The sequence below is a fragment of the Nomascus leucogenys genome, chromosome 22a (genome assembly GCF_006542625.1).
Source record: "Nomascus leucogenys isolate Asia chromosome 22a, Asia_NLE_v1, whole genome shotgun sequence".
Taxonomy (NCBI): Eukaryota; Metazoa; Chordata; class Mammalia; order Primates; family Hylobatidae; genus Nomascus; species Nomascus leucogenys.
The window spans coordinates 26569183-26592986 of record NC_044402.1 but is presented as its reverse complement, the minus strand read 5'-3'; the positions used below and the strand labels follow the sequence as shown (position 1 = coordinate 26592986).

At 37.4% G+C, this 23804-nt stretch overlaps 1 protein-coding gene across 30 annotated transcripts in view; it reads left to right on the top strand.

The window, feature by feature from the left end:
• Window positions 1-23804, top strand: part of NRXN3 (neurexin 3) — a 1697203-nt gene that overhangs the window by 819638 nt on the left and 853761 nt on the right. For all 30 annotated transcript variants that reach the window (XM_030804215.1, XM_030804199.1, XM_030804204.1 and 27 more), the window contains one exon: window positions 12485-12604. In XM_030804215.1, coding sequence (XP_030660075.1) covers window positions 12485-12604 — 120 coding nt within the window. The remainder of the gene's footprint in view (window positions 1-12484; window positions 12605-23804) is intronic.

The following is a 23804-nucleotide window of genomic DNA, read 5'->3' as shown; positions in this document are numbered from 1 at the left end:
TCCCTTTCGCATGAAACCTCGAAGAGCTAGAAAGAAAGTGAACTCTTTCTCCTGTTTGCTGCACACCCCTCTCCACTGCTACACTGTTGTTCTGGTTAGTAGCACATATATTTTCACATTATGACAAAAGATATCAAGGAAGAAGTTTACTAACTTTCCTGGTTTCAGGCCAGAATCTACATCTCTCTAGGTCAATAGAGGAGATAGGAGCTCTCCACAGTACTCCTGTCATCCACAGGAGGGAGGTTGCCTTGCTGAGCAGTGCAGTCTTTGTATCAGTGTACTTCGGACAGAATGACAGTTTCTACAGAACATTCAAAAGTAACTTTCTAATTCCTTTTTGTTTTTAAGAAGGGTATTAGTGGAAAGGAAGAGATTTCCTAAAAGCCTGTTCATGGAAGAAAGGAGCTGCAGAACGATAAAAGAAATATTAGGATTGACCTGTTGGGCGTGAGGCAGATGACATAAACTATGAGAAATGAAAGAATAACTCTTTTTTGTATTAGGTGATTAATTAGAATCTTCGTATTCCACCTTTAATTATAACTTCTTTTAGCAGGTTTTATTTCTGAAGTTTAATGACTTTTTTTCTAGAAATGTAAGGTGTTCCTCTGCCCAGATGTGAACAGGTGGTCAGGGGATCCAGGATCCATTGGATCTGGGTGCTAAGTGCTGGCTATTTTGAGAAAGTCAATCAATGTATTGGGTTCAGATGCCTTGGAAATCTCAAGATTCTTTAAAGGCATTTTAGAACAGAGTTAGAATTAGTCAAACACCTTTAGTAGGTAAAGGAAATTTTAATTCCCCAACTGTCTTTACTATGATGAATATTGTCCTCCACCTCATTTTCTCCCAAATTGAAGATTGTGTCACGTTCTCCATTGTATTTTTTGTTATAAAATATAGTACTTGACCTGCTATAAGTTCTTCAAAATGATTTCAATTGTGGAAAATAATAAGAGAGACATAAATTACAGTGAACTTCCCATTATTGTTCTTGTGTCTTTCCACATTATACAAGAGAGGCGTACAACACAACTGTGTCAGTGTGGCAGACTACCATAATGCATCTTGTTTCTGGACTCCTCATCAACTGTACACCTAACTTAAGTGGGAGGAGGAAACCTGATTATTGTCCTTTCCAGCAGAATTGCTGATGATCTTTATTGAGAGTCTCCTTGATGAAGGTGTACACTAAGGACTTGGCAGGTTTTATCTCCATTGTGACTACAACGTTACCTGATAGATACTGTTGTCTCTGTTTCATAGGTGACTTTATAGGTCTTGCATGTGTTCTTTCATTTAATCCTCACACCATATGATGCAGTAGAAATACATATCTCCCTTATACAGATGGGGACCCTGAGGTTTAGAGTTTATATCACCAGCCCAAGGTCACATTACTAGTAAGTGATTAAACTGGATTTTAAAGACCATGACCTTTTGCCTATTATGCCATATAGTGTGAGTCTGGATTTGCTTATTTCCAAAGCGGAAAGAGTACATAGATGACCAGAGAGTATCTGAGAGTTTTCTCCATGCTGACTTTATGGTAGATGGTTTTCTTTTTTTTTTTTTTTTTTTTTTTTTTTTTTAGTTTTTTTTTTTTTAATTATACTTTAGGGTTTTAGGGTACATGTGCACAATGTGCAGGTTTGTTACATATGTATCCATGTGCCATGTTGATTTCCTGCACCCATTAACTCGTCATTTAGCATTAGGTGTATCTCCTAATGCTGTCCCTCCCCTCTCCCCCCACCCCACAACAGTCCCCGGAGTGTGATGTTCCCCTTCCTGTGTCCATGAGTTCTCATCGTTCAATTCCCACCTATGAGAGAGAACATGCGGTGTTTGGTTTTTTGTCCTTGCGATAGTTTACTGAGAATGATGTTTTCCAGTTTCATCCATGTCCCTACAAAGGACACGAACTCATCATTTTTTTTTCATATCACCACCATTTTGAAAAGTTCTAGATAATATTTGCACAATGTTAGAGCAAAGTATTTTAAATTACCTCTTTTTTTGTTGTTGAGACTGGGCTTTGAAACTCCTTCTCTCTCTCTTTTAAAGTGTATTCCACTCCCCCAGCAGACCCCTACATCAGTGCCTAGAAAACAAGGAAAAGCAGACAGACTCCTCAGTTTACATTTTCTAAAGAATCATTGACTTATGAGGGATTGTGTATCACTTTGAAAAGAGTTATTTGACCTTTGTGACCCAGGCATCCCCTGAAAATAGGGTGTGTTGAGGAAGAAGGCTTCATGCTACCAGCCATCCTCTTCCTCTTACAAATACCCTACCTGCAGCAAGTATCAACTCCCACCTCTCTACTGTCATGGAAGTGTGCTGTGGGTAAATCACTTTACTCTTAAGCTGTAATTATTCTTTTTAGATCATTGACCATCAAGAGCAGTGCTGTGCTAGAACTGGCACTGGCACAGGGATTTCTAGGAATTTTGTAAGCCAGTTTACATGAGGTAACATGTTATGGCTTGAAATTGGCTATGAGGGGAGTACTAATAAAACCAACACGTGTTACAAATCAGTTTTATTTTCCTTTTCCTGAGGTGCTGGTTGTTAAACATTTACTAGTGATATATTACCAATAAAAGGCCATTGGGGATAAAGACACCATGAAGCCATCTCAGTCAACCAATTCCCATCCATGGCCGTAACCAATTTATACCCAACGTATTATGAGAGGCTTGAAGTGGTTGAAGAGAATAAGGGTGTTAGTGAAACTGCTCCAAATGTTAGATTTTATTGTTTGTCTTTTTCACTGATCACTCTAATCATGTGACCTTTTTAAAACCTCTGTTTGAGAAGAGGAAGCCATAAGCATCTGAACATGCTTGAGAAGAATGATTTTGATGCCTTGCTTAGTTTTAGTAAGGCATAGGTCCTGACTTCAAGACAAAAAGCATGATCTTGGGAATACAGCCACCCTTAGGTCTCTCTGACAATGAAGTTTTATAATAAGATTTAGGACCCTATTCTCTGGCATTGCCTTATGTTCTATAAAATGGGACCTAGAGTATTCGCGTCTCAGTGGATTCACTTGACATTTTTAAGGGATCTTTGCTTTCTTATTTTAAAGCTAAATATAAGTGAATTTGGCTTCCTCCAGTTAAAATGAATAGATCTTATGTTGTCTGTAAATGACTCTCTTCAGAAAAGCCAAGGGGACTCAACACTGTAAATTTAGAAATACTCTGAAAGCTATGGAAGTAGCTTTGCTGAAGGGCCCGAGACATATATTCAGCCAAGTAAATAGGCTATCCTTATTATCAGGAATATCCTCTGTATTAGTTAGGGTTGTCCAGAGAGCTATCATATATATCATATATAGGATATATACATCTTATATATATAATATATAAAATATATATATATATTATATATATATAAAATAGGAATTGGCTCACATGATTATGAATGCCAAGAAACTCCACAGTCCGCTGTCTGTATGCTGGAGAATAAAACAGTTGGATTCCAAAGTCCTGGGAATGGGGTGGCAGGAGCAGAAGTGGCATGATAGTGTAAGTTCTGCTCTGATTTGAAAAGCCCAAGAACCAGGAACACCAGTGTCCAATGACTGAGGGCTAGAGAATATGGCTATCTCACCTCAAGCAAAGAAAGTGAATTCCTCCTTCCTCTGCCTTTTTCTTCTATTCAGAATAGGACCACAACAGATTGGATGATGCCTACTCACATTGGGGACCATCTGCTTTATTCTCTTCACCAGTTAAAATGCTAATCTCATTTGTAAATACCCTCAAAGACATACCTGGAAATAATATTTCATTATTATTGTATATAATGACCAGGTATCTGGGCATCCCTTACCTCAGTCATTTTGACACATAAAATTAGCCATCCCATTCTCCTGAAGCCTCTCAACTCTTTAATTTTTATATTTTAGCAGTAGAGACTATAGATTGCTCAGGTAGGCAGTAAGAGTCTTTCATAATTCATTCGCATTTTCAAAAATTTCCCTGTAGGGTTTCTATAGACTTATTTATATGAGACTTATATAAATACACACACATATACATAAATCTATGTATATTCATCTTTTTTCTGTACTTTTTTTCCTTCCACCAACTACTGTTCACTCATTTTTTTCCTATAAAACAATGTAAATTTTAAAATGTGAAAATAGAAAGATTAGGCACTTACCAAGGGTAGAAAATTAAACTGAAGAAGGAAGATCTCTTTAGACAGTTCATGGCATGTATTATTCTGTTCTCATGCTGCTAATAAAAATATACCCAAGACTGAGTAATTTATAAAGAAAAAGAGTCTTAATGTACTCATAGTTCCACGTGGCTGGTCAGGCCTCACAATCATGGCAGAAGGCAAACAAGAGCAAAGTCACATCTTACATGGCAGCAGGCAAGAGAGAACTTGTGTAGGGGAACTCCTCTTTATAAACCCATCAGATCTCATGAGACTTATTCACTATCATGAGAACAGCATGGGAAAAACCTACCCCCATGATTCAGTTACCTCCCACCGGGTCCCTCCCACAACACGTGGGAATTATGGGAGCTACAATTCAAGATGAGATTTGGGTGGGGACAAAGCCAACAATATCAGCAACTCTTATAATGCTCCTTCCCGTGGAAGCTGTGGTTTGCTGGGACAGGCAAACTCTATGGTTAACACAGAGTTCTACTATGATAACTTCACATTTAGGTTACACCCATAGAGTCTAAGCACTCTGACTTAAGCCCTTCACTCCTTGTGATTAAAGTTAGTGAATGTTGATAGATCAGTCTCACCTGGTCCGCACTCTTGGATAACCAGTCTTGGCCCTCTAAAGGAATGGACATTGAGAAGACAAACTTGATGTGGCCTCCAGCCCTGTCACTTCTCCTTTTCCCCCTTACCCTCTGCCTGCTGCACCCTACATTTCTCCACCCACTTCTTGTCTGGCTAGAACTAGCTGGTGCTGCTTTAGCACTATTTATGAATTTCAAATTGGGGTGTCTGAGACATAGATTTGGTTAAGTCTTATTTGAGTAATAACAGAGGGAAAGTGCATTCTGATACTAGTGTTGTGAGCTTTAGGAAGAAAGTCTATTTCAAGGACCTACAAACAATAAAAGACACTCTATCAACTTTTGATTTTCTAGGCCATGAAGAGGAATTGACTAAATCAGTGTGCATCTGCTGTAAGGGTGGATTTGAGCAGTAACAGTCATAAAATGGTTGTATCAGACAATTCTTAATGAGAAGAACAATCCCACATTCAAGAAAAATGATAAGAAATTTTGGCAGCCATCAGAATTATCGGATAAATAAAATGATAAGGGAATGAGATGCAATTTCATGTTTTCCAGCAAACTAAAAGCAGAGCTGGAAATTAGAAACCAAAGTATTAACACCATTGACATCTTATTTAGTCTTTCCAGACACATTTCTGTTGTCTTGTCACTTTCTCTGGTATACAAAGAAAGTCACCATCTTTTCTCCAAGGGATATGTGACTATTTTAGTGAGAGTTATTCACATATCAAGAGCAAAAATAATTTATACCATTCCTATACAGGAACTTCCTAAGGCCTTTGGATGTTTTAAGATATCAATAATTAATAAGACAATGATAAAAAAGACTTTGTAAATATGCAATTAAATAGATTTGTGCTATCTTAGAATGTCTGGAATTTTATGTTGGTTTGGAAGAGTGTTTTATGAAAAATTATGATTATTAAGTCCCTAGAATTGTCTGTCATGCTTATAAACATATACATTTGATACAGATTTCTGTTCATAAAATTGGACAAAACTAGATCTTCCTGTTTAACTGAATTGAAATGGTATTTGAAATTTTTCCTTGTGAAAAACAAAAACACAAACAAATCCTTACATCAAGATGTCATCTTTTCCCAGTTGTAGGTCAGAAATACCTTAAGTTACTCTTATTAATCCAATAACACCACACATGCACATTCCGCACTCTGGCTTACCCACATCCGTGAGAGGTTAGGTGAGTGGGCTGCACAATTAGCAAGCTCGGATTTGAGACCTCACCCTCTCACTTGCCACCTATGGATTTTGGGGAAAATTGTGTAACTTTTCTCTGCCTCAGTTTACTTTTCTGAAATCTTTGCCTTTTGATTCAATCAACATTTTAAAAATTATTTAAATTTGAAATTATGGAGATCTATGAGAAGATAATTTGTTTCTCTGATTCTTTACTACTTTTAATTATATTTGCTTCATCATGTCCTTATGAAGATTAATGGAATTAATATCTTAAAAGCATTTAGTATAGTGTCTGGCTCATAATAAGCGCTAGGTAAGCTGTGTCCATTGTTATATCCTCTTTCTGATTTGCACAAGATTATTTTATATCAATAGATGTTTAGTGGGAAGCACTGTTGAAGCTTTTGGTTTTTTCCCCCAAGACATGTTTTTCTATTTTTTTTTTGACACACTGCTATGTGAAATGCATACATTAAATACATTGACATAAAATAGGCTCTGTTTAGGAAAGGATGTACTTAAATAGGTTGAAGTAAGAATAGGAGCTTAGAAAATGATCATCTAGAAGTTGTTCTAGAGTCTAGCCCAGACTCTCATTCATTCAATAGTTATTATATACTGTACCTGGGCTTGGGAATACCAAAGAGTTCTTGTCAGCATCTGGTGCGATTGAAATCAAAGGACACACGGCCAATTAAATACCACCATCCCACTCACCCTAAGAAAAAATGTAAATAAAAACAGTTTCAAGTAAGAAATTACTTACGTGAGCTCTTATTGGTAAGTTCTAGGGATAAATTGTTACAAGAACCATTTTGCTTTAAATTCTAAACGAATGGCTTAATTTCTTTCTTTATTTTTTCTTGTTATTTAGTTCTTTCTTTTATTCAATAACATTTTGAATATTTTGAATAGAGCCCTCATGCTATACCAAATACAATATCAGAAATTAGAGATGTAAAGGCGACCAAGACAGACAAGGCTTCTGTCCTTGAGAGGCTTACGGTACAGTAGGATTTGAAAGACAGTCAGGAACTTAATAGTACTGACAAAAACCAGACACACTGACCAGTGGAACAGGATAGAGACCCCCAAAATAAATCTATGCATTATGGTTAGCTGATTTTTTTTAACAAGGGTGCCACAAGTTTACAATGGAGAAAGGATGGTCTCTTCAATAAATGATATTGGACAAAATGGATATTTACATGCAGAAAAATAAAATTGGACCCTTTTTATACCATATACAAACATCATCTCAAAATATATTAAAGATTCAAATGTTAGACCTGAAACTATAAAACTACTAGAAGAAAACGTACAGGAAGTGCTCTATTACATTGTTTCTGGGAAAGGATTTCTTGGATGTGACTTCAAAAGCACAGGCCACATAAACAAACAAGACTGCATGAAACTAAAAAGCTTCTGCACATCAAGAAAACAATTAATAGAGTGCAGAAGTAACCCATAGATTGGGAGAAAATATTTGTAAAGTATATATCTGATAAGGCACTATTATCCAAAATATATAAGAAACACAACTCAAAATAAGGAAACAAATACCCCAATCAAAAAATGAGCAAAGAATCTAACTAGACACTTCTTAAAAGAAGAAATGCAAATGGCCAACATATATATGAAAAAAATGCTCAACATCACTCATCTTTGGGAAAATGCAAACTAAAACCACAATGAGATATCACCTTGCACCTACTAGAATAGCTACTATCAAGAAGACAAAAAAAAAAAAAAGCAAGTATTGGCAAAGGCTTGGAGAAAAGGGAACACTTGTGCATTGTTGGTGGGAATGTAAATTAATATAACCATTATGGAAAACAGAATGGAGGTTCCTCAGAAAACTAAAAATAGAATTACCATATGATTCAGCAGTCCTGCTTCTGGGTTTCAATCCAAAATAATTGAGGGCAGTACACCAAAGAGATATCTGCATTCCCATGTTCATTGCAGCATTATTCACAATAGCTAAGAATTAGAAGAAACCTGGGTGTTCATCCTCAGATGAATGGATAAAGAAAACGTGGTATGTGTACATGATGCAATACCTTTGCTCATTTTTTGATTGGGGTATTTGTTTTCATACTATTGAGTTGTTTGAGTTTCTTATATATTTTAAATAATAGCCCCTTAACAGATTGTTTTATTCAGCCTTAAAAAAAAGTGGGAAGGCCGGGTGTGGTGGCTCATGCCTGTAATCCCAGCTGTTTGGGAGGCCGAGGCAGGTGGATCACGAGGTCAAGAGATTGAGACTATCCTGGCCAACACGGTGAAACCCCATCTCTACTAAAAAATACAAAAATTAGCCAGGTATGGTGGTTTCTGCATGTAGTCCCAGCTACTTGGGAGGCTGGGGAAGGAGAATTGCTTGAACCCGGGAGGCAGAGGTTGTAGTGAGCGGAGATCGTGCCACTGCACTCCAGCCTGGCGACTGAGCAAGACTCCGTCTAAAAAAAAAATGAAAAGTGGGAAATTCTCTCATTTACAACATGGATGAACCTGGAGGATATTATGCCAAGGGAAATAAGCCAGGCACAGAAAGACAGATACCACATGATCTCACTTATATGTGGAATCTAAGAAATTTGAACTCATAGAAATAGAGAATAGAATAGTGGCTATAGGAGGCTGGGGGAGGGGATGGATGGAAAAATAAGAGATGTTGATCAATGGGTACAAAGTTTCAATTAGACAACAGGAATAGGCTTTGGTAATCTATTGCATAGAATGGTGACTACAGCAAATAATAGTGTATTTTAAATTTCAAAATCATTAGAAGAATAGATGTTAAATGTTTTTACCACAAAAAAGTGCTAAGTATGTGAGGTGATTGATTTGTTAATTAGCCTGATTTACCAGTCCATGTTGTAAACATATATTAAAACATAACATTGTATCCCATAAATATAAACAACTATTATCTTTCAATTAAAAAGAAATTAATTTAATTACAGTCCACGTAATTGTTATGAGTTAAGTAAATAGGAAGACATGATGAAGAGTAAATGTTCTGCTAATGGGGGCTTCCTTCAGTAGGATAGTTTGGAGAAAGCTCATTTTGAGCTGAAACTTGAAGAATAAAAATGAAACAGTCATTTGAATCTGGAAAAAGCACAGTTAAGGCCATGGGTCCAGCAAGAAGCACAAAGGAACTTGAAGATAGGGGTGGGCATGAAGTGTTAAGGCAGTGGTCCAGGAATATGAGCAGGCATCTGAACCACCTGGAGGGCTTGTTACAACTCAGATTCCTCAATTCTGTCCCCAGTCAGTAGGTCTGGGTACAGACTTAAAGTGTGTTTTTCTCATAAGCTTCCAGGAGATGCAGATGCTGCTGGTTTAGGAGCAACACTCTGGGAATCGTTGTGTTACAGACTAAAAGCAGGATAGGGCTGTAGCACTGTGAGCTAGCGACATATGGTAAGAAATGAGACTGGAGAAGGAGGAAGGGGCTCTTAGGAGCTCAATCTTGAAAGGAGGTTCAAGGTTAGTTCCAGGTTGTTGAGAAGTTGAAAGTTATGTTAAGTCCTTAGTGACAATACTGTTGTTCTTGGATGCTTACGATGTAGTCAGTCTTCCAGTACTATCTGATTCTACATGGCCTGTGTCCCTTAATGCAAGTGAAGCAAATTCAGTGGAATTGATAACCTGTAATCCCCACCCTGTATTTGGTCCCTGATGAACTTTTGACAAATGGAAAAGATTACTCACTTTGCAGAGTGCAGACATGCTCCTACACTCGGGTTTTGGAAGCATGATACAGCAAATCAAGGGTGGTTACAATTCAAATCACCCCAACATTTACTGAAACACTGTTTCTGCATCTGCACAATAGACTTAGTGCCACCAGGACCTAACCCAAGAATATTATCTGCTTTCTAATAGCAAGCAGCTTTCAAACTTTTGATGATAAAATAGTAAAAACATAAAGCAATTAGAGGATTATATGAGGAGAAGACAGTGCAATGTGTAATAAAGTGCTAAATTGAATATTATGTGCAAAAATTAATGACGTAGATAATAATTGCTATGGCCACAACAAAGCGGGAGAATTATTCTTTGAAGTTATTGACTAATGTTTCATTTGAAGAAGGCATTCAGGCTGGTCCTTAGAAAATGGTTAAAATTTGTCTGTTAGAGGGAAGGCGAAAGACATGGAAAAGGCTTCGTCTTTAGATTCAATCAACATTCAAAGAATTATTGTGTTTTCCCAGAGTTTTTGCTGTTTTACTGCCTTTTACAGTAAAACCTTCCATAAACCTTCCATGTGTTTCTGATTATTGAGTACAATTGAATTACTAGCCAATTGTGTGGTGAGAGCTGTTTGGCCAGGGAGCCCCTGTGGACTTCTCAGAAGCTTTTATCCTTTGAAAGAAGCTGTCCTGATTTACCATTGTTAATGAAACTTGTATAACACAATGCTCAAGTTTAAGACCCACTGAGAACATGACCACATACCTCCTTTCATCTCTACATGGGGGAACCACATGGCCAATAGGAGCTGCAGAAAGCCAGCAGCAGTACTGTAACCCCAGTGTTAGTAATTGTTTTGAACTTTCTTATGTCATGTCCTCATAGCATTGTCTTATGAGTGATGGCCTGTCCTGCTTCCACCCTTCATGAATAAATACAAAATGCCTTGCCACCCAGAAGACGAACCCTTTGTAGTTGTGCATCTCTTTTGAACATGCATCTTTAGGACCCTGTGTTCTTTCATTTCAATATTCTTGCTTTTGTGAGGCTTACGTTAGAAATTGTGAAATATACTGTTATTGCAATGGTTATATGTTTTACCCTGTCAAGTGCTTTTATGCATTAGTTCCGGACTAATACATTTTGTGAGTCAAAGGGCTCATCTCCTTTGCTGATATTCTCTGGGAAATTCATGGAGTTATACTGAATATTAAGATATTTCCTGTGGCTCAGATAATCCCAAAAGTATAGATTTATCTTTAATCCCAAAGTTAAGGCAGAAAATATTAGTAAAAGAGAGAGAATGATTGAAGAGAAGTGCCAGGCTGACTGAAAGAAAGAGTTTAATGGCAATCTGTAAGAGAGAGATCATCAAAAAAACTTTAATGCCCCCACATATCAGAAAAAGATTTTGAGATTACCTTCAAAATAGGTAAACTTACTTATAAGTTATATACATGTACTGTTATTCTTATATATTAGCATATGAAAGACACACAGAAATAGAAATAATTTAGAATTAATTAAAAGAAACACAATTTCTAATATTTTCTTTCTATAGCACAAATGATTCTCTTTTGCATGCTCCAGCGCATGCACACTCCATTTAAGAGAATCCATTTTTAGCTGGGTGCAGTGGTTCACGCCTGTAATCCCAGCACTTTGGGAGGCCAAGGTGGGTGGATCACAAGGTTAGGAGATCGAGACCAACCTGGCCAACATGGTGAAACCCTGTCTCTCCTAAAAATACAAAACCACTGCACTCCAGCCTGGCAACAGAGTGAGACTGTCTCAAAAAAAAAAAAAAAAAAAAAAAAAAAAAAAAAAAAAAGAATCCGTTTTTAGAATACCTAGAGCAGCAGTGTGCTGTAGTGCAATGGCTCTCAAACTTCAGACTGCATTCGAATGTCCTGGAAGCTTGTAAAAACAGATGTATGCCTCCCTGCAAAAGTTTCTGATTCAGTGGGTCTGGGGTGAGCTCCAAGTATTTGCATTCCTGACACATTCCCAGGTGGTGGTCGTCTCAGAAATACACATTGAGAACCACTGGTATAGTTGACAGCATGGGTTTTAGAGTTAGTTTACCGAAGTTGGACATCAGTTACCAAATGTGTGACCTTGAGTAAATTACTGTGCCTTCCTGAGCTCAGTTTTTTAAAATCTGTAAAGTGGAGGTAATCATAATTACTTACCTCTTAGAGTACCTAGAGAGCTCAGGGAGATAATGTGAGTACATTGCTTAGTACCCAGTATTCGCCCCCTAAAAAACATCAATACATGTTGGCTGCTAAATCCTCTTTCTTCTCCTTCTCTTCATCATTATCAATATCATTAAACATCTTTTTAATGTCACAAAGTAGACGTAGAGACTTTTAGTTTCAGGATTAAAAAAACACTGTGCCTTAATTTATAAGAATCATGGGAATGATTTTTTTTTTTTCTGCGTTAGCATTCTACATTAAAAGAGACTATAATCCAAATGAGATATCTTTCTAGTTGAAAGGTAGAGATGAAGCTATTTTGCAGAGTCAACCCAAAGGAGAACAGTGTGTTCAGCCCTCTCCCTTCTGTGTGTAACTGTTGATAGTTTGTGGCTAAGTGTGTATTTCCATCATCTTTTGTATATACTAAGTTCTTGTTGCATGAGATTGAGTTGACAATTTTGGTGGTGTGTCTTCAAATGTTTGGGGGCATGAGAATGGTAAATTCAGGTGATTTCTTTGAATCTAATTTTTAACATTTCTTCTCTCTCCTTTTTCTTTTTTTCCCCTCTTCTTGCGCATTACTAGGACCCAGTACCACCTGCCAGGAAGATTCATGTGCCAACCAAGGGGTCTGCATGCAACAATGGGAGGGCTTCACCTGTGATTGTTCTATGACCTCTTATTCTGGAAACCAGTGCAATGATCGTAAGTACAACAACCTTTCATACTGGAACTTTGTCAAGATGTTTGGAGATTTGGAGAATCTTAAAGGACAATATGTAAAAGGATGGCTCTTCTGAAACATTCAAAAGTAATTCTCTCCTCCAGGAACTTGGGAAATGACTAGTGCTCTTATGAGAAGAGTGAAGAGACGTGTCTTGCTTACCAACACTAAATATTGTCCCACTTGCTTACTCCCTATGTTTTTTCTTTAGATTAGAATAGCGACTGGGAAACAATACCACAGCGGCAAACCAATTTGGGCAATATTTTTGTTGTAAGGGCTTCAATTCTTCATGAATTAAATCACCTTATCTTATTGAATTTAACTCCAAATTAGTTAATAATTTTGAGACTCTCCCCTTTTGCATTGCCTAGAATTTTGAGGCTATTTAAAGGGTATAGCTGTTTTCTCAAAAAGTTTGAATTCTCTGAATTTCTTAGGCTTTACAAATGACAAAGACATTCAAGAGTTTGTTTTTTTACAATTAGCAAAGCTTAAAGTGTTCTTGGGTATCTTTCAGGTATAGGGTAGAAATTCTCTCTGACTAAATTTATTGGTATCTGGTTTATATACACGTAGCTATTCTGTATGTATGTGTGTGTATATGTGTGTGTGTGTGTGTATGTATATATATGTATGTATGTATTTTCTATTTTGTGAGTATATTTTATATGTATATATTGTATATTTGGTTTTTATTAGAAGAGAGTCTTGTGATTGTTAATTGTGTCCACTAGTGATGCTTCTGGCTCGTGGGTTTAGTTCCGACTTCATGAAGGTGCTTCTAGCACTGATGGTAGAGACACTTTAATGCTGTGGGCATCTATAACCTGTGTCTCCACTTCTTTCTCATGTTATTTTCTTGATGTGACCATAGTAAAGATGAGTAAAGACTTGAAATTTCTGAATAACCGTGGCAAAGAGATTTGTTGAAAATCCCTGACTTAGTGGGTCCTGCTAACCTTCTGACTTTCTAAATGCAGCCTTTGTTTTATAATCCAGACTCATTTGACCTCTTGGTTTTAGAAAAATGCATGACATTATCTGAGAAAATAGTAAAGTCACATTATGGTGTGACCACATGGGAGCAGACACCAATTACAATGTTATGCCCCCCAGATCTATATGGTTTTTTTGATTCTTTATTTCTCAGCTTTTTATCTGTGTGCAGCTGTCTGTTGTTGTTCTTTTTCCCATTTTTTCTCAGTAGTTTTGGTCCCATATGCTCTTTCATTCTCTTAAAGTACACTGAGGAGAAACAAGTGGAGAAGTTGGCAATATAGAGAGAAAATTATGTAATACGCATTCATCTAATTACATAAGCATATGTCTCTGTATCTGTCATGTGAAGGATACGATGTCTGGAGAAAGTTTTGGTATAAGATTGCTCTTACCAAGTCTTTTGGTATTATTGAAAGTCATGTTGCCATATTTATGATATGGAAATACTGTTTCACTCTGAAACAGGTAGTTATAAACCCAGCCAGCCAGAGAACCTGAGGAATTATACTACATGCTCTTTCTTTTTCCTCCAATTTGTCTGTATAGCACTCACTAGGAAGGCTTTTTTCTCTAAATGGTGGCATAATGCTTCTTTATCCTCACAAGTTTATTTCTTGTCGCATATACGTCCCACTCTGGGTACAAAATGGTCAGGAAGAGACTCTCCGCACAGAACAGGTGTAAAGGTAAGTTGTCCTAACGTGGTGAACATGCACAATCTTCAGAAGGTAGGTATGTCTTTTTCTGTCTTTGACAAGTTCCTGTCTGTCACCCCATGCCAGGCATTATTTTCTGGTAAAAATCAGGAAGGATTCTTTCTAGCGTTCTGTGACTGTTTCTGGTTTTATCAAGAGCAGACTGTGTCTCAGTCTGGGATGTGGAGTATCACACTGTCTGACTTGGGGAATTTGTTGGGATATAATGAAGCACTAGAACTTACATTGGGAAAATGTCAGCTTTCCTTTGTGGCGACAGCTTATCACAGTTCAAAAATATTTCTAGCAAATCTAGGTTTAGGGCAATACATTTTGAATTTTATTCTGTAACAATGCAGCTAAATATTTTCACTGTAGCAGACTTGGGAACCTGCCTCTCTAACAGGAGCTACTTGCCTAGTCCCCCACCTGGAGATTGGACCACGGCTTCTGTGACTGGATAGATATATGCAAATGATGAAGTACACATCTTTTGTTTTGTTTTGTTTTGTTTTTTTGAGACAGAGTCTCATTCTGCTCTTGCCTGGGCTGGAGTGCAGTGGCACAGTCTCGGCTCACTGCAACCTCTACCTCCCAGGTTCAAGCGATTCTCCTGCCTCGGCCTCCCGAGTAGCTGGGATTACAGGTGCCTGCCACTACACTCAGCTAATTTTTTGTATTTTTAGTAGAGATAGAGTTTCACCATGTTGGCCAGGCTGGTCTTGAACTCCTGACCTCGTGATCCACCTGCCTCAGCCTCCCAAAGTGCTGGGATTACAGGGAAGTACACATCTTAATTGTGGAGTGTGAGAAATATATAGAATTAAGAAATATAGGATATGACTATGAAGTTTGAATATAAACTTTTAATGAAATCCAACCAAATATAGCAGAATGGTAGATTGCTTAAAATTATTACATTGGGCGTTTCTGTTTCCAATAATTGGTATTCAAGGTATCTGGAAGACCTTCTCTTTTGGAACTAGCAGCAAAACCAGTTTGTTCTACCTAGAAAAAGAAGTCTCACTATATCATAGACCATTATTTTCTATATCAGCCTTGACCCTTAGAGTTATAATGGGCTATTTCATCTCACAAACATCTTCAAAATGAAGTTATGTGTATGATATTCTATGTGCTTACCTTTGTTCATAAATTTTTGGTGGTGTAGCCTGTATCAGGACTCAAGTGTTAACCTTCATCGTCACCAGCAGACTTGAATAGGCTCATGCTTATCATCAGCAAAAAGTGGTGGGGGAAATTGCAAAGAAAGACAAGTTCATGGAGGAGGAAGAATAATAATGAGAAGGAATATAGAGAAAATCAGAAAGTGGGTCTTATATGGAAGATCACAGAGGTCATCAGCAATTGCTTTGGTAACATGCCTGCCACAAGTGGCCTGCCTTTGACCTAAATAACAGAAATGGGTCACAGCATTAAAAGTCAAGTGCCATCAAGGAAACCTGGCCTTTACCTAATTAATTCCTGCAAAGAGAATGTTCTATAGAATGTTGCATATAGCTCAAACAAATTGTATCCATTTAAATGCTATCATAGGACCATGCATATTGGTTAGAGATGAAATTTAATTGCAAAAAGTGTTTTGTGGGGGAAAAATGGTTAAGAATATCTCATTTTCCAGGAGCTGTTTCTCAGGGCAACAGATTGATCCTCAATTAATGAACATGAAAACACTTCAGTTTATTACTGCGTATCCAAAAACTGAAACTTACTCAACAGGGAAATAGCTAGGTCTTATATTTTCCAAAATAAGGTACTTAATCCATCATGTGTAAAAAAGTTAATCATATCTAGGCATGACTTGTAAGCCTCTAAAAATGTCTGCATTTTAGGGTATTCCTTTTTCCTAGCATTCGTTCTTTTATGACATTTGTGTTTTTCTTGCCTTTTTACCAAATATTTTTGCCTGACAATGTTAATGTGCTGTTACATAGATGTTGCCTCTATGAGTAGAGTGTACATTTTAAAACTTAGTCTCATTTAGTGTGAGTTGGCCAAGCCTGGATGTTTTCACTTTATTTCTTTATTCTTTGTGTGACCCTGGTGGGTTGATGGAGGCAGTGGGATGAATTTCAGTTTCACTCTTATAAACATAGCTATGCAAAGCTGATATTCTTTAGAGCTGATTGTCTTGTATAAGAGTGACTCCCTTGTATGGGGTTAGGAAACAAAAAGCTTCTGATTGGAAACCCAAGTGTAATTGATTTGCTAATTGTCTTACATAGTTTTAGATGTGACCTTCCACAATGTTATGTAATGATGAAGTCATGGGGAGTTTCTTTTGGGTTGACTTTTAGGGCTGTTTTGATTCTACAATCTAATCATCCCAGAAGAAATGTTGAGTTAATGTAGAAATCAGTATGATCTGTGGAAGAACACGTAAGTAACATTCTCCAAGATAATCTTCAGTTCTTGTGAAACATTTAAAATTGAGGGAGTTGGCTATTCAGAGGGTGAGCACCACCTGAAAATCAACTTAATGAAAGCTGTCTTGGGCTACATTTTAGAACAACAAAAGAAATGGAACCTTACAAAGTTTCTTGATAGGAATATTCTTTTTTGATATTGGGTTCTTATTAGTATTTTAAATCAGGACTGAGAACCTGGGAAATTCTAGCGTGTTGTAGCCATGGCAGCACCAGGCAAATCCAGAATCTCCTTCCCGTATTTTGTGGTAATATCATTTAATTGTCAGCCTGCTGTTGAGTTTCTCTTCCCTTCGAACATCAAAAAATGTTGTGTAGAATAGAATCCTCCTGGGTGCACCCACACATGTGCAAAAGGCTTGTCATTTTTATGGACTTTGTGAAAATAGCAGTTTTAAACATTTCATACCTATCCTTAACAACATTGTTGCCTTTTACCATGTACATGACAACTGTTTTGAGTGGCATATAATTTGGGGGTCTGATTATTGCTTCTGGTGCCCTGGAGAAGCACATATAGGACAGTCTTCGGCACATGAGTCCTTAACACACATCAAGTTCCTGAATTTAGGAAGTGGGTGCTCATCATGGCTTTGTGGGGGTGAAGTAAAGGGAATGAACGTGGGTCCTCAGCCCACCCTTAGGAGCCGGCCACCCTGTGCTACATTGCTAGTCACACATTGCAGGCTGCCTGTTGGAGAAATTGCTCAGTTCACACTGGCATGTGATAATAGATGTTCTTTGCTTGCAGCAAATCAATAGCAAGCAGCTGTGGATAGTGCAGATAGTGGAGTGTAAAGCGTCTTTTTCAGACAGTTTTCTGTAGGAGTGGCTGTTAAGCTGCAGTGTTGGCTATTGATTGGCCTTTTGCTTTTTATTTATTGTGTGGGTTTATTTATTTTTTAATGTAGGTTGGTGTATTGATTGAATCTGTTAAAAACACATTTCCCATTCAAGCTTCAGAAAAAACAAGCAATGTCTGCATTACTTAGTGTGCAAAGAAGGGGACAGATATGTGTATACTTATTCTGTCTCTTGGATCCATATAGGTACATAGACATTATGTTAAAAACCTATGTTGTTATGAACCTATGTTGCTCCAGACCAACTGGCATAGCAGTAAATTTTAAGGATATCATAGTATAATACATCCATGCTTTTGGTTATGTGTTCATTCCCTGCCTTTGTTTTCAGACTCCGCCTGCCCAGCGAATAGGCCATATATGAGAATTTCACTTGTAAAACAGTTGTTTGTTGCTTAGAATGCACTTTATCATGTATTGATTCATTCACTCACCAAACATTTCTTATTTGCAGATATAATCATGAATAAGAGAGTTTTGTTCTCAAATACCTTCTGGTCTAATGGGGAAAGACACATATGAAGGTACTTCAGTAGAAACATGAACGGTGTATAGTGAGGAGTCATAAGGTGGAGTAATGGCAGCTGTACCCAGGGTTGAGACTCTATGAAGAGCAGCTGCTTTTAGGACAGTTTTCATTAAGACTTGAAATTTTTTTTTTTTTTTTTTTGAGACAGAGTTTCTCTCTGTTGCCCAGGCTGGAGTGTAGTGGTGCAATCTCAGCTCACTGCAACCTCCGCCTCTTGGGTTCAAGTGATTCTCTTGCCTCAGTCTCCTGAGTAGCTGGGACTACAGGTGTGCGCCACCCACCACGTCCAGCTAATTTTTGCATTTTTTTAGTAGAGACAGGGTTTCACCTTGTTGGCCAGGCTGGTTTCGAACTCCTGAGCTCGTGATCTGCCTGCCTCGGCCTCCCAAAGTGCTGGGATTACAGGTGTGAGCCACTGTGCCTGGCTGCCTTGAAAAATTTATAAGTACGTTCAAAGCAAACATGGTGTGGAAGAGGGCTGGAAAGGAAAGGTAGTGTTCCAGCAGGCAAAGCAGGGAAAAAATATGCTGCAGCCACTGTTAACATTCTGGTTGTTTCCTTACAGTCTTCATTTTAAGCATTAGCATGGTTAAGATCACATTCTGTTTGACATTTTTACCCTGCTTTGTTTGGTTTAACATTATATGCTATTTATTTTTCAAAATATAAAAAAAAAATTAGATTTCCGAACTTCTTTCAATAGAACGCATGTTATGGTGCCCAGCTCTTGGGGAGAAACTCCCCTGTGTTGAAATCATTGCTGCGTCCTAAATGTAGGCCTCATAGGGCTCAAATCTGGATTTATTTCATTGAGTCGTTGGTGGAGATCGATCTTGAAAATTAATTTTTAAAGAATCCAATTTTTAAAAGTTTGATTTGTAATGTGTATAACTTACTAAATGATAAAAGAAATGAAAGCATAGTCATTAATTTAGTTGGCTCTAGAACCAAACTGCTTTAAATGACAGTCCTTTCTATCTGTGAAGTTGAATTGTTCACTTAGCTTCCTGAAACTTTGGTATAGCATAAGGAGTGTAATAGGTACTTGGTAAATAGGATTAGTGTTAGTTTTTATTGTAGCTAATTATAATATTTGACAACTGTTAAGTCCTTATCATGGTCCTGACACTCTACTAGGACCTTTATAAGGATATCATCCTTTTAATCATCCCCAAATTCTTAAGAAAATATTATAGTATGATATTCCTGATTTTAATTATGACAAAACTGAAATCACACCGTTAGAATATAGCTGATTAAGGATTTGGTCCCGGGTTTGTCTGACATAAAAGTTCACATTCTTATTCGATTTGCTGCCACTTAGTCACTATTAGAAATAACAGTTTAACATCTGTCCTAGTATTAGACTAGGAAGCTTAATTCCATGTGGGAAAGTCTTCACAGACAATCAAATTGCATAAAAACATAGAATCAGAAAAGGGAAATTGTGTTCTTGATGATTAATTGTATCATATTGTGGAATTCAGCACATTTCAGGTCTGCCTTCTTAACACTCAGATGAGGCCATTTAGAATTAAAATATCTTTAGCCATTATAGAATTAGAATATCTTGCCCATACTCCCAACTATTTGTATTTTAATTCTCTATTGACCTAGATCTTCTGATTTTTATGTATTTGATTTCAATTCCAACATATGTCATATAGCATGGTGGACGAGACCCCTAATGTGTAATGGGGTGGCCTGTGTTCAAATCTTGACTCTGTCCCTTAATATCTATGTTACCTTGGACATGATAATTACTGTGCTTCTAAAATGCAGATATTTTGTAGGTCCTATCTTGTAAGAATAAATTTGATGAACATAAATTGAATAATAATAAATTGAATGTGTAATGGTGAACTTTAGGAGATATGGCACATAATGGCCCTGCCGGCTACTCTTCGATATTACTTTCAAAAAGTTAAAAACATGACTTATACAAATGTAATTATTATAAAGTTGAAAACAAAACACTCATGCAAATATAGAATGAATTTGTGTCAAATTTATTTAACTCCATAATGAGAGAAACAAGATGGTAACAGTGTAAACAACAAGATGACAAAAGACTATTTGGAGAACTGGATATTTATAGGCCTTAAGAATATTAAAATACAAATTTAGGTTAGATTTAAAAGTGGTAAATGTCCTACAAAGCAAAAATCTCTTAACCTTTGGGGTTATCTTTTCTACTGAACATCTGTGCTGAACAAAAATCTACAGGTTCGGAGGGCATCTTCTGTACTCTGGGCCCCCGCTAATAATAAATGTCAGTGCCAGACACAGGTACTTCTCCCATACAGCTAAATGTTTCTTGGGTGGGCCTGTTAAACAGTGTCCTTATAGAACATTGAAAAGACACGTGATTTTTTTCCACTAACTTTTGCCCTACGTTTTGGATAATTTTTATTAATTTATATTCAGTTTCATTTTTTTTTACCTTGAATACCTCTTTCATACACAATTACCTTTTTTTAACCGCTTAACAGTGTGCCCCAATGTGCTGAATTCATTGTCATTTAAACCCCACAGCAACCCTAAAAGTAGATACTATTGTGATACCAGTTTCATAGATGAGAGAACTGAGACAGAAAGGTCAAGTGATTTGCTCAAGGTGACAAAACTATTAGGTTGAGGAACAAAGATTCAGAGTTATGTTAGTCTGACTGCAAAGTCTGGGCTCTTGACTGCCAATATCTTCTTAACGCTTCAGGGAAAGTTTCTTGATGAAAATTCATCTGAATTCATAGGGATTTAGATTCACATTAGCCACAGAGCTTAACGACTTTTGTTAGCATCAATTATTCTGTAATTTCTAGTGTCTGTGTTGTTCTTTGGGGGGGGGATGCTATTTTATTTTATTTTATTTATTTTATTTTATTTTATTCACTTTAAATGAGGGCATTTAAGGTAGGACTGATTTGCTCAGGGAACAAGATCAGAATTTCCATCAAATAAGTGCCATTTTGCAGGTTTGGTACATCTAAGCAGGGAGGAGGCTGAGTCCTGAGAAGTCAGTGAGGCTGAGAGGGACAGCATAGCTCCATGATAGCCAGGTCCCAGACGGCAAGACAGATGCAAAAGAAACGTCAGGAGTGGCAGCACCAAAGGTTATTTCTCTGCATCTGTTTTTATTCTCGGGTCCACAGATATTCTATGGAGCCAAAGGGAAGTCAGAAGACAGCAGTGAAACCCAGGTCTTCTAAGAGCAGAATGAAGCTAGTGGTACTCTTAGTAACAGTTCTATAGATGTGGGTTGTAGCTTGTTGCCCATGGGAATCACACTTGCTTTTAAGTTCCATCAATATTAAGAAGGGACTATTTGGTGTATCCTCAGGCTTTACCACGGCTAATATTAATATGCATGCAATACTAAACTGATTCAGCAAAAGCCAGGACTGCACGCAGCTTTGTTTTTCACAGCCCTCCCTGAAAATAAGCTGGGACTCATAGGTGACACATTGGTTTCTACAAACCCCAGTAGACACTTGGTCCTATGGTTCAAGAAAAAAATAGTCTCCATAACTCAAAGGCATATAGCTTATCATGGATTATCATACGCTGTTGGAGTTTGTGGCCTCAATAATTTCATTTCAGCCATCTTCCATATGCTATATTTGTGGACCATTTTCACTGCTGTGTTTAATTATAGCCCATTCATTTATGGTGTCCTTGGCTAGTTACTTACTTAAGGTGACAGCAATAATCCACTTAGAGCCTATTGCTTCACAGAAGACAATTTTTATATTACCATGTTAGTCACATACAGGTGCAATTCCAACATATTTTTCAATATGGACATAATTTCCTATAGTTATTTCCACATCTAAAGGCACAAGAAAGATCTAAATTACTTTACTTTGTCTTGTAAAATAGAAATAATAAATATAATTTTGTTCTCTTCATTTATTTTTCTCCTTTACTTTCTTTTTAGGGAAGGAAGAGATCATTTTTTGAAGGTGGTAAAATTTACATCCAGCAAAATGCATAGATCTTACATGCATTATCACAAATGCTTATAGCCAAGTAACCACCACCACAGTTAAGATAAAGGATAGTTTCATCTTCTCAGAAACTTTTCTTGTTCCCTTTCCAGTTAGTTCTTCTAAGGTCCCCTTTCCAGTTAGTTCTTCCCTTTAAGGTCATCGCTGTTTGAATTTGTATCAGCATTTGTTATTTTTGTCTCTTCTGGAATATATATAAATGGAATCATACAATATGTGATCTTTTAGATCTGTTTTCTCCAGCTCCATGTTAGCTCTGCATTCTAGCCAGCTGAGAGTCTCTTCTGAGTCTTAGCTCCATCTATATAACTGCAGGAGTTGGCTGGCTTCCAGCTGGAATCTTCCTGCCTGCTCCATGATGCAGAAATTCTCTCCGGGCAGTAAGCTGGAGCAGTCTTAAATCTCACTTAGTTTATCTTCTCTATTTCAGAAAGCACAGCTCTTCTTTGCCTGATATCTAGTGTCTTATGAACCATTGTTTCATGTGTTGTCATTTTCCCGGTTATATCAGGTCAGTTGTAGTTCCAGTCTTTGTTACTCCATTTAGGTTGAAAATTGATGCCAACCTATTTCTTTTTTACCTGACTTCACCTTTGCACTGTGAGATTAGGGTGAAGGTAGCAGGGGAAGACATAACATATAATGGGCTGTGCTTCAAGTCGCAAATTCTAAGAGTTTTCTGAGGCTTTACATCAGTCCCAGAGTGACCTGGCAGTATGGAATATTCTACAATGGTTTTGTTTATTCATTTATTTTAGGGAAAAGCCTTCAACTCCAGTGATAATCCCTCTGTAGTCAAAGAACCTTCTTGGCCAAAGAAAATGTTGCAAGAAGCTGGGCAAATCTAGTTAAAGACTTGCCAGTGTGTCTCTATCAAGCATTTCTTAATTTGAGTGTTTCGGTTAGGAGGGCTACATTAATTTTTTTTTTTTTTTTTTTTTTTTTTTTTTTTTTTGAGAAGGAGTCTTGCGAGCCTTGCTGTGTCACCCAGACTGGAGTGCAGTGGTGCCATCTCGGCTCACTGCAACATCCGCCTACCAGGTTCAAGCAACTTTTCTGCCTCAGCCTCCTGAATAGCTGAGATTACAGGCACCAGGCACCAAGCCCAGCTTTTTTTTTTTTTTTTTTTTTTTTTTTTAAACAGAGACCAGGTTTCACCATGTTGGCCAGGCTGGTCTTGAACTCCTGTCCTGAAGTGATCCTCCCAACTCTGCCTCCCAAAGTGCTGGGATTACAGGCGTACATTACTTTTTACTTTCACTCCCTCGGAAAAGACTTGATTAAGCTCAGTGGTTGCAGGCATTGATTTGACTTGAAAAGCTAGTGGTTCTTATTATTTTCTTTACTTAGAATTATAGTTTATTTTCTCAACCTACCCTTTTCTTGTGGATCTTTGTCCACTGATTCATGTCCCTTTGCCAAGTGAAATTAACAAATGTTTTCAAACAAAGAATTTGGAGACTTCAGAAAAGTGGAGGTGTTTCTGTACCTTGTAGTGTTTTGGCCATTGACTGTCCTTATTTTGATCACCAGGCACTGGTTTGCACTTAGGATTTCGCTACATGCCTACAGAAGAAATGAAGGAAACTTGCATTATTGGTACCTTTGATTTAACTGAGTTTTTTTGGATATAGAAAT